This window comes from Merops nubicus, unplaced genomic scaffold (genome assembly GCF_000691845.1).
Source record: "Merops nubicus isolate BGI_N331 unplaced genomic scaffold, ASM69184v1 scaffold13154, whole genome shotgun sequence".
NCBI lineage: Eukaryota > Metazoa > Chordata > Aves > Coraciiformes > Meropidae > Merops > Merops nubicus.
Window position 1 is genome coordinate 1 of NW_008606283.1, and position 12,530 is coordinate 12,530.

Consider the following 12,530-nt stretch of genomic DNA (forward strand, 5'->3'; position numbering starts at 1 on the left):
ATGTTCCATAAGGAGCTTGAACTATTAGAAAAACACATTAGTCCACACTGTAATTTTAAAAATAGACTTTTATATCATGCTATATGAAGTAAAAAACAAACGGGGAGGTAAAGAAACAAGGTAAAACAAATAGCAGGCAACTTCACACTTCAACAGCTTATGTTTTTTCCTGTGAACTTTTTACTTTGCTATCTCTTTTTAGCAGATACGTTAAAAGCTTTCTCTCCATGTTTCCAAAACTGCAGGTTTTCTCTAATTTAGAGACTTGGGGGTGTGGGGTGGGTATGTGTCGGTAAATACACCAGATCTAGTTTCTGTTCCTATGACAGAAACAGTCAGGGATAAAATGAACAAGTTATATGGGAGAAGTATACAAGATGGATACTCGAAACTAGAATATACACCATAAAGATGAATATCCTTTAGCTGAAATTAATTTTTACTGTGTTTAAAACTATTAGAAGTCTTTGAAAGATAGTCCTGCTAAACGTCCTCAAAGGAAGCGGTGAGCTATCATGTAAGATTACCAGGAATTTACATTTTGAAACATTCATCCAATACATCAGCATCTACTTTCAGGTTTATATTGCGTTACATAGTTTGAAAGGACTTCAGGTTTTCTGCACAGAAACTTTACTTACATCTAAGTACTGTTTTACTATACTCCTCTTCACTTCTTCAGTGATCTTGGAATTAGCCATATCACTCCGCAGAAAATCCAGAGTCTGTTTTGGATGGAAGTGCACTCCTGTCTTCCTATTTATCGCTTTATCATAAACTTTTGCAGATTCAGATGGAGAATATTTCTGAATTTTACTGTTCAAAGAAAACAAGAAAGAAGAATTTTTAAGGAAAGTCCAAAGTAATTTCAAGGAAGAGCTTTACAAATCTTCGGTGTAAGTAGTTATATTTTAGTCATTCCATGTAAAATAGACATCCTGGTAAGAAATTTAATAATTGCTTTTTTAAGCTGAAGTCTCACAACATTCAACTCATCACTATGTAAATAACTATATCTAAGTATCCTTACCTGTCAGAAAATCCACAGAGGTTCTTCAAATGCTGTTTCAGCATCAAAAGTAGTAATATGCCTTGGGAGACATTTGCAAATTCAATTAAAGGAGCTGAGTTTTCTGGCAAACATTTCATCACAGCATTGATATCATTCTCTTCATCGGAATCTGAATCAGACTCTACTCGCTTCCGCAACCTCCGAGGCTTGGAAGCCTCCTCCTCGCTCTCGCTCTCACTGCCACTGTTACTGTCACTCTCAGTCTCCTCATCTGAGGAAGGTTTTCTTTCCTTTTTTTTGTCTTTCACCATAGACTGCAAGACAGAGAAATTGCAAGACACACATTCCAAAATTAATGGCATCATGTATGTTTCTTAAAAAAAAAATATTTCCAACATCAATTCAGGCTTAAATCAACAAGAATTTCCTGAACAATGCTACTATTTCATAACGATACGAAAAATAGAATTTTTTAATGGCAAAAAAATGCTGAAAAATTGATACAAAGTCCACATTTTTCGTAAGGTGGGTACAGAAGGAACTGAAGCAACAAGTACTACACTGGCATCTTACTGTTAAAAGACTGCTCAAGCTTGTTAGCAGTGACTGAAAAGTGCAACAGAAAGCAAATACTATATAACTGGAAGGAAATTCTGGTTTTGTTCTCCTGGATACCACTTCTGTGTGTCACTACTTTTCCACAGGTACTTTGCTACAGACCAGTCCGAGCTGGTTTTAATCCTTGTCTCCTATAATTCTACTACACTAATTACACTGCTGACCAGAGGAACCCTCAAGAGATCACACACAGTATCCACAGTAATCAGTTCCACTACTTGTAGAGCGACAGAATTTCATGTGTGCATTACTATAACACATGGTATGGTTTTTCATAACACAGAAATTCATTCAGAGGTCCTAAGCAGGTTCTCTTCCTTTCTGGGCTGGCTGCTACACATGGGTCCCTAACTTGAGGAACGTGCTGTCCCTTTCTAGCAGATTGAAAATCAGCTTTGGCAGCGTAAGAATCCAAAGCAGTACACTTTCCAGAAAACAACTCCGACCTTTATTCACTACTCAGCTGGGACAGTCTAGACACAGATTTGCTTCCTGACAATTTGCACCTTCCACTGTTAAAGCCGTCCAGGAAATGAAGACACTGAAGTCCTTAAGCAGCAGAGGCCTTTTTCTCAGAGCTGTGCACTGCCATAACAACAGACACTACCCCATGGTTCAGGTTCTTATATGCTGCCTTAACAGAGGATTTATTGTGCACTCTTCTCTTGCCATAAACAATGTACTTAGTCTCTCAGTCAACACACATGCAACTGCCATAACCTACCTGACAACAGCCATCTGGATTTTATTATTAACATTATACAATCAACAACGATAAATTAGTATTTCATGATGACTCTGTGTTCATGTGTTTCCAGCTGCATGGGATTAATGATTCAGCCATAGCAGGGGTTTATCTATGTTTGATATTAATATCTCAAACTTCATAATTCTTTTTTACTAACGTAAGCAAGCATCACTGTAAAGGGAAGTTTTTAACCAGTCTGACACAGGCAGGCCAGAACAGAAAGGGTTGCTTGTTTTCAACTACTGGTTACAAAATAATGCTGTTGGTCCCTATCACAACAGTGATACTGTATTCTCTGAAAAATTGACCAAATCAGAGAGAAGCTTATGTTGCCACCATAATAAATACACTAAAATACAAATGCACATACCTCTTTAAATGACTGTAGTAGGTTGCTACCAGAAACTGATAGTGTAATGTCTATGTGATGCATTATAAACAGTGGCTCCTCCTGTGTTTGATAAGGAAAACAGGCTAGATTGTCTGCTATGTACAAGAGCATATTCACCTCTGTTTTCTGAAAGTTAAAAAAAAAAGCACATATAAATACACACGCAAACACCTTAGATTTATACACTTAGCCTGTGGTCCTACACAATTTAAAGCAAAACACGATCACAGATTTTATTCTCCACATCCTCCCAAACCCACTTTAACCAACATGTGTATATGCAAAATTGAATCATGTCAGAAGATACATTATTTCTGATCGGTCTAAATTGGGAACAGAGAGGTACAAAATGATACAAAAGTAACAAATGCTTTTCATTATATAGGAAATATTAGTTAGGTAAATATTTTACAAAGCAAAACAAAGTACAATAGGGAAGAAATTATCAATAATTATCTCATAAAAACACATTTTAAAAGGAGCATTTGAGCTTGCAATGATGTTTTTCCTTTGTAGGTGAAGGAAAGGCAATGCTTACTGCAGTGTCATCAAAGAGGTTCAGCAAAGCAATCAGGAACGCGCGTCTGTGCTGGCGGTTCCCCCGGATCATGGAGTACAGGTGAGAACACAATGCACTGGAGGATTCGTCATGCCTAAAACCTCTTACAGGATCTTTTGGGCAGGTATTAATTGCCTGCTGTACCTGGTAAGACATCTTCATACCAGCCACTGCTTTCATCTGAAATGGAAACGTATTTTCATGTAAACCCTTGCTTTCAAAGTAGTAAAATCTATTCCCTGTAAGTAGATGTGCACCTGAAGTTTAACTGTAAAACAAGCACTGAAGTGATACTACCTTTTGAGGTGGCAAACAGATTAAAACAGAACTTGTGGCAGAAATCAGAATATCTTGTAAACTGCTGTCACTGTCAATTCTGCTAGAAACATACGGCTAATCTGTCTACCCCTCTACAGCCAGGTATCCCAATTTAAACAACTTTATGTTTAAGTAAATTTTTTTCTTTTGTTTTCTTACGTTTCTTTTTTTTTTTTTAATAGTAAAATATTTTCATACATAAACAGAGCATTTTATAAAATGTGTATGGTTGATGTCACTTACAGTGAAACCAACGAATGAGTCAATATTAGTACAACAGGACTAGTAAACAGAAACTAAGTGGGTTTTTTTTCCATTTATCCTGTCACTTCCAGCTGATTTTACTTCAAGATTCCTACTCTAGTTTCAGAACAAACTGAATCTCTAGCTAGGCTGCATACCCAGCTCTCCTTACACCACCTCTGTCGCTGTTCAGCAAAGTTCTCTCATCATCTATACATTGTCTTAAATAGCAGCTACCTACACAGACAATTTCATCTGCTAGCTTTCACCTACTGAATTAGGTGTCTGGATGCCATCAAGTGTAATGCTTCAACTGCAGCAGAACCCAAGAAGATAGGAGAAGTCCCACAATGTAGAACCTACACTGGACCTAGACCAAGGCCTTCTAAAAGAAGGAAAGGGTGCTGCAGCTCAGTTTCAGATCTTAAGCAGAATTGTTGTCACTATGCCACAGCTCACAAGTGCTCACTTAGCCCTCAGGTTTTCCTTTCAGAAAGATCCCTCAAATCTAAACAGCTTCCTATGGTTCTTCATCTTAGATTACAACTAATAAAGCCTTGATGCCTTAACTTTCTAATACATATGCATTAAGGACTTTTACAAGGTGTTTTCTCCTCTGGTTCACTGATAGAAGGAAATCACTGCTAAAGATTATGAAACAGCTGTCTTTACCTCTTATCAAATAAATTCTCTTATGTGCTATTTATTCAGTGAAGAAAATATTACTGTGGATTATAAATTAAAGGAAATTTTGGACTGAAAGAGACACTTCAAATTATATCCTTTCTATTTTTAAGAACAGAAATCTGCAGAGGGAAGAATCAAGATCATCTTTACAACTATTTATAGTCATTGTTTATTTGTTACTCTGTATTATTTTTCTACAGCTGAGGCATATTCAGCTGTTAAACCACCAGGGAACATAACAGTATTTTGGCAAAATATTAAATTAGAATTACTTACATGAATGAACCCAGCATATTTTTTGTCTATTTCCACCAACTGCTGGTCAGCTTTATTTCTCATAGAGGGCTCTGGATCTGTGCCCATAGCAATTAAGTACGGCACACACTTGAAAAACAAACAAAATGATTACTCAGACTCACTGCACCTCCTCTTTCTCAGTTTTTGTTCTTCTACTACTCTACTATTCTTGTAATGTTCTGACTGCTTCAGGAACTGGGATAGGCAATCCCATGGAACTTACTACCTGACTGTGTTTTGCAAGCAAATAATACCAAAACCAAAAAAGACCAGCATTATAAATTATAGAAGTTGTGTGGGGTTTGAAGTAGGATTTCCCTTTCTCTCAAACTGTAAATTTACACTACAAAAAATGCCATTTAAAAAAAAAAACCACAAACCAAACCACCACTTATGACTGAACGTGCATAATGGCTGCAGAATAAAAAATAATTACAAGAACATGTAAGCAAAGGATAATGGAGATGTGACTCTGAAGTTCTGACATAGGCTGTGAAATTCCACAGTATTTGGATGAGGCACAGAGGTGGAGGCAAGCAGACACATTTTCCAGGATAAAGAATCAAATGAAAAAAAAAATAAATTAAATTAGCATACACCAGAAATTTGTAACAGAAATATGCAGTGTATGTTTATACATGCTCCTTAGGCACTGGCTGGACTTTTAAATCTTGATCCAAAACCAGAAAATACAGCACTTGGAACCTCACTGGCTAAACAACATAAACAGATTTCAAAACATACTTTCTGTAAAACTCCATTGTTACAATAAGAAATTGGTCTAACATAGCTCGAAAAGAAAAAAAAAGAAAATTTATGTAGCAAGTGTGGAAACCTCTGAGAACCTGAGCAACAGGAACTCCCATTATAAAAGCCTACCTTACCTGGACAGGATGGATGAGACCCTGGTTTAATGTCAGTGCAATGACATTTAGAGCAAAGTGGCGTACAGTGGACTGGGTATGAAAGAAAGCTTCAAGGACCTGTTTGAGATATAGCTGCATGATGGAACTACTCATCCCTGAGGAAATATCACCCATTTCTTTCAGGTCTTCCTGTTTTGCTACTTTTTTCCCTGTAAAAAGGAGAAAAAGCAATAGCCTATTTACCAGAGTATAACCATTTACTTTGCCATTACTTGGTGCATGCTGATCCTTAAGCTTCACAATGCATACACATATCAGTTGTCTTAAAATGGGTTTATGATCTCATGAAACACAGAACAGTCTGATGGTAAATATACATCAAAAAAGTAAAAAGACACTACTTTAATTAAAGTCTTGTTCTTTAATAAAGGTTTTTAATTTAAAAATTTCTTATGTTGTATTTGTTACCTTCTATCTCCAAATTAACCTTAGACAAGATTTTGGTAAACAGTACCAATAGCATCATTACAGCAATCATTGCTGTAATGATTTATACACTTTGAAAGTACCTATTATGTGTCTATATTTGGGCACATAATGAATTTCTTAAAATTATTCCGAGATACTCTAGGTGCAATATTACTAATCTGTTAACACTCTTAAGTGACTCAGTTCACATATACAGTAATTGTAAGAAAAAACTTCAGGTTTTGCATGTCTCCTTAGCCCAGAAAAACTCAACACTTACAGTCTCTGTCTGCCTGCTGCATACGTGTATCCTCCTCCTGCAAGTAGGTCTGGAGGTTTTTTAACACCTGGATTTTTAAGTTTACTGAACAGTTCTTATCTGAAAGAATGCTGTTGTACAGAGTCTTCACTTCCTGTTCAAACATTAAACTTGGGTGTTGTATAAATGCAAATCCTAAAGGCAGAAGAAAAGAGGAGATATTCCACGTTACCATCATCTAGAAATTGCATTTCTGCTTTTTAAGTCTTTCTTCAAAACAGAGGTACGACATTTATCTCCTCCCAACAGGATATCTACTTCTAATGCAAACGGTATTGCTCTCGTATAAGGACACCACTCACAGCCCAGAAGGAGTTTTATTAGCCATGACTCTGTTTGGTGGATAAAGACGGGGTGTTGACCCACGGCAGCGGCACTAGGAAGAGTGATACAGGTCTAGAAGCACATCCAGCATAGTGGCCTGCACCTGAATGACTAAGAGCTCTCCCAACAAGGGAGAAACATTACTAAAAATTGCCCATTGTTTTTCTAACACATTTGTAGAAAACATTCTCCTGAAACTGTGAAGAGTTAACTCATATGGAGGTAGAGCGAATGTGGAAAAATTTATAATCACATGTATTTGAAAACAAAATCTCAAAATAAAAAAAGCAACAGTGAACACAGTAAAATTTATTACTTGTGCTGTCATCAGTCTTATACCTATGAAGGTCTCTTGACAACTACCTGAAGCGTTCCCAAGATGACATCTGTGGGAAGATACATACTACAGAAATGTTTTTAGTAGCACCCATGCCCTTGTCAGGGAACTGGTTGTTCTTAGTCTGCAATTCACAAAAACTTTCCTAAATTAGTGACAGTATGTACCATTTTATAACACATATATAGATTTAGCAGTGAAGTTTGGTGAAGCCCTTACAGAGTATCATAAAAAACATCCCAATTTACATTATGTTTAACTACTTGGTTTTTTTTTTTTAAGACCATACAAGAAAAGCAGACATTAACTGTATTTTTGACCACAGCAAACTTACATATTGAGTGATCACACAGAAAACATATGGACAGAACAAAAGAATAAGGGAAAAGTGAAAGCAAACAAAATTATGCAAAAGCAATGTATAAAATCACCTCTAACAAAAGGAGAACTGACGTAAGTTTTTTAAACTGACTCCATGCACAAAGAAAAGACAGCATAAGCTCAGTCCAGAGAAAGATCTCAGTGTGTTTAAGATCTCATTTCAGTCTCAAATCAAGAAGCAGAGAGAAGGAGGTGACGTGGAGGGCAAAGAGGAGAGAGAAAACAAAAAGGAATGATGATGGTCTTTGGAGTATGTGGTATAATAATTGTACACTCTGTATAAGTGTACATTGACGTTTAGAACTTCACCAACTCTGAAAAAGTCCAACCCATTTCTTAAGGTTAATGGTTAATCTTAAACCTGAAAAGTATGTGCATATATGTGTAATGACCCATAACAACTTCGTCCCCCCCCTTCATTCACTTAAAGGAATCTAAATCACCAGAATTCTCAAGGAAGATCCTATTTTTCCATCCCCTATCAGTGGGGAAGAAATCTTACTTGGCATAAGAATTTGTCATTGGAGATAAAAAAACACACCTGCTGTGCTCTTTTAAGGACTGACCTCACATCTCTTACCTTCATGCCTTTGTTTCACTCTGTAAGAGTCTTAAGAGTAAGGAATTAATTTGGCTGAGTAAGACACTATTGGTCAGATACTTACAGGTTTAGCTAAATTTACTAACAAAAATTTATATCCTCAACCTTCCTTGCAAGTACACTGTGAGGGATTAACCACAGTCACTAAGCCTGTGTTAAGGCTTAATCGCTCAACAGCAGTGGCACATCCCAAAGGAAAAGCTAAAACCCTTGAGTGTCCTTACTGAAATGACACCCTAACAATTGCTGATAGGGAAGTACACACTCTTCACGTGGTGCCTGTATACATGTGTGTAAGTGCTGAAGAAGCTTGCTGGTCCTTTTCCCCTTATTGCTACACACAAACGTTGAACGGCTTTAACAGCTTTGCTCAGTTATGAGGCTGTGAAGTGGAACCTTGCACCTTTACCACACCTCCATACACCCAACAGCTACCCTCAAAATGGCACCAGTACTTAGATGAGATCAATGTATCACTGAAAATAGTTGTCCAAGGTTTAATTAAAATAAAGACTGATATGCTTATGGGCAGAGAAAAAAGAAAATATGAAGAATGCCTACTGATAGCCACCCTATTTTCTCCTTTCCCCTCAAGCTGATCACAGTTCAGTCTGTAATCTAGAAACATTTTTGGCAAATGCAACATTGTCCATATCCACAACCTGTTCCAGTGTCTCAGCAACCTTCCAGAATTCCTTATATATGATCTAAATCTACCGTCTTTCAGTTTAAAGCCATTACCCCTCCTCCTATCACTACACTCCCTTGAAAAGAGTACCTCCTCATCTTTCCTGTAGGACCCTTTAGGTACTGGAAGGCTTATAAGGCCTCCCAGGAGCCTCCTCTTCTCCAGGCTGAACAACCCCAACCTTCTCAGTTTGTCCTCACAGTGGAGGTGCTCCATCTCATCATCTTTGTGGGCATCCTCTGGACTCGCTCCACCAGGTCCATGTCCTTCTTAAGCTGGGAGCCCCACAGCTGAACACAGGACTCCAATGAGGGTCTTTGAGAGTGGAGCAGAGGGTCAGAATCACCTCCCTTGACCTGCTGGCCACGGTTATTTTGAGGCACTCCAGGACACAGCTGGCTTTCTGGGTTGCACATGCACACTTCCAGCTCATGTCCAGCTTTCTGTCCACCAATACCCTCACATCCTTCAGGATGTCTAAAAAGACACCTACACAGAAACAAAGTGGCAAATTCTTGTCCACAGTTGAACTATACAGTGCAAGCTCACATGCTTGGGAGACAACTTTCTTTAGACTAAGCCATGACCATGAACTGTAATCTTCCAGATATTAAGGCCTATCTGCCCAAACTAGATTCTCTCACAGGTACAGTTTTTGTCCTTAGGCAGAAGATGATCTTGACACAAACTTTCAGTTCATGGCGTACTGCAAGTCACTGAAATACCATAATAATGCCTTCAGATAAAAAAATCTATTTAAAAACTGAAGTACAGCTAAAATCCTGAAACAAACTGCAATATCTAGACTACAATGTGTTGATGCCTTGTGAAAACTCACAGAGCATCTCGCAGCTGGTATAAACTGCAGGAGTTCCCTTGACTCCTCCATAATATCTGCTCCTACACTTGACATGTTTAAACTTTTTTCCAGCACTTTTCCTAGCAGTTTCTTAACCATACGTTGTGGACTCAAAAACAGGATTTGGAGTTAGAACATACTTGCATGTGGAGCTAAAAATAATATCTCCATAACTTTGGAAAGCTGCTGCACTTTAAGATTTGGTCACACTTCAAAAGGCATTCACTTTGGAAAGCATCCACTCTTCTACAGAAGTATGCAACTAGCATGCCTTTGACAACTTTTCTATAGCCAGTTCTCAAACAAAACATGGAGTAAATTCAGATTTTAAACAAAATCCCTTGCCACTACACAAATACATGATTTCCTATGGATATGCATGGATTTTTACTATAGCAGAATAATACAAAATATTAATATTTCTTACCAAGGCCAATAATGGCTTTTGTCTGTACTTCTTCATCTGAATGCTTTGTAAAATACATCAGCAGTTCAAGTACTTTATCCTTAATGTTAACCTGAGCAAATGAAAACAAAAATAATAGATATTTGAAGATGAAACAAATGTTTCTATTCTTGTATAAAAAGCATAAATATCAAAAAGAAGAAACACAAACTTACTGGATAAGCTTTGCAAAACCATGTATTTAAACCCCAGAAAGCTGTATTATATGCATTATGAAAATATACATAGCCTTGAGGAACTGGGAATAACGTGCTTTCAAATTCAAGTAGAGCATTCAATACATCTAAGACCTGAAGAGTAAATACAAGTTATTTTACCTTACTGCTGCCCTTAAAATCTTCCTGATCAAAATCAAAATGTCGACACAGTGCTCCAACAGTGAAAAGTGATCTAAGGAGTGCTGGTTTATTGGCAGTAAGTATTGTACTGTTGGGGTCTTCTTGGTGTTGGCTTTTTAATTTTGAAAGTGCACCTACAGTAAGATAGAAGTTTGGTCACAGTGTTGAACTGTGGTATATCCATAAGACAATATTTGTAGCCAAAACCAAAAAGTGACAAGTAGATGTTGAGATTTTACTTACCATAGTATCTATTAAAACAGGCCCACACAAATTTATAGTGCTGGGTGACCTTGGTCACAACAGCCCCAAGACAGCTCACACAATGCTGAACGACCTAGGAGCAAGAAAGAGCAAATAAATTATATATTTAGAAGTTAAAATTCAGACTTTTGTGAAGTTACGTAGGAAAAAGCTATGCTGAACTAAAGCTAATGATCTAATGGATGTAATGTCCACATCCTAGACTGTTCTGAAAACCTCCTTGAACTCGTTAAAATACAGCAACAACACATACAAACCACATTAAACCAAGCCCACTAATTTTTCATGATGCAAATGTTATTTTTATAATGAAGACAGATTTTCATTAAATCAAACCCATGTATTTCACAATGTGAAAAGGAATCAACTGAATAGTAGCAATTAAAAACTTACTGTCATGCCATATTTGATGATGAGTTTCATGAGGTCTTCCTCAATAGTGGCAAGAAAGGTCTCACTTGGGTGTTCCATTAGTGGCACTACCAGCTCTAAGATTTTTGCAACATTGCAGATCACCATGAAATCATTCTGGGTCTGAAACAACATTTATAGTATTTAACATTTCTGGTCCTGTTATCTATAAGCTAAGTATTATTAATATGCACTGATGGTAAAAAATCCCGACTCATGTAAGATACTTGGTAAAGATCTAAAAGAATATTTATATAGTTTACACCTGCTATTAATTTACATATTATTATGAAAGCTAGTTCTGTTTTCTAGAGAACTTCCGGAAAAAAAAAAAACAACTGCATGAACCGAATCAATGGAAAACATTTCTCTACTAAAGATGCAGGGCTCCCACAGCACCAAGGCTCTTTCTGACATTTCCCCCAAGTGGGATGGGGGGGGGAAACAGGAGCTTGGGGGGAACATAACCAGGACAGCTGACCTGAACTGGCCAAAGGGATAGTCCATACCATATGACATCAACTCAACTATAAGGCTGGTACAAAGGATGAGGAGAGGGGGCTACTCCTTGGTCCTCCAGAGCAACTGCTACACGTTTTGGAGCCCTGCTTCCCAGGAAGGGGCCAGACATTGCCTGGGGATGGGAAGGACAGAATAAATCTTTGGGTTTTTCTCTTCGCTTCCATGCGTGGCATTGCTTGGCTTTGCTTTCTAATTGAACTGCCCTTGTTTTTACCCACAAGGGGGTTTGTCTCCATCTTATTTTCCTCTCCCCTTGTTGCTCTGCAGAGAAGGGAGACGAAAGGGGGAGGGTGATAGAGCGGTTTGGTGGGCATCTCTTGCTCAGCCAGGGCTAACATACCACAGCCTACAATCGAGGCTGAGTCTGCCCTGAACAGCTGACCTAAAGCAATGGACTGATGTCACCCACTCATGCTCCTCCTTGAGCCATGGTTTCATGATCCTGCTCTGCTCCTGCTGGCAGATCACATCTGGCTCATGACAGGCTTTAATGCACTAATCGAAATGGCAGCAAGGAAGGACTGCAATGTTTCATATGTGGTGGCCATAATACTGTACTGGGAGGAATTCAGCATTAAGCTCTCTAGCATTTTTTCAAGCTAAACGGTCTTACAGGAGAATGCAAAACCACCAGAGCTAAGCAAATGAGAGGTGAAGTAAGGAAGAGGATGGAGCATATCATCTGCCTTCTGATACATCTACTTTATGTTAGATCATTCCATCTTACAGAACCATAACTTTAGTCTTAAGATTCATACTTTAAATATTAACTGCTTTTATGATTATGACTATAACTTAAAAAACTGTGTCTTA

General features: G+C 37.8%; 1 protein-coding gene across 1 annotated transcript in view; it reads right to left on the reverse strand.

Moving 5' to 3' along the window:
- Positions 1-3: 3 nt before the first annotated feature.
- LOC103772273 (nipped-B-like protein) overlaps positions 4-12,530 on the reverse strand; it is a gene marked incomplete at both ends in the record, with an annotated part of 31,343 nt that continues 18,816 nt past the window's right edge. Inside the window, 12 exon segments of the mRNA XM_008939601.1 lie at positions 4-21; positions 642-816; positions 1,031-1,326; positions 2,749-2,895; positions 3,308-3,508; positions 4,853-4,960; positions 5,758-5,948; positions 6,488-6,661; positions 10,144-10,234; positions 10,500-10,654; positions 10,764-10,857; positions 11,178-11,318. Of these exon segments, the coding sequence (XP_008937849.1) occupies positions 4-21; positions 642-816; positions 1,031-1,326; positions 2,749-2,895; positions 3,308-3,508; positions 4,853-4,960; positions 5,758-5,948; positions 6,488-6,661; positions 10,144-10,234; positions 10,500-10,654; positions 10,764-10,857; positions 11,178-11,318 (1,791 nt within the window).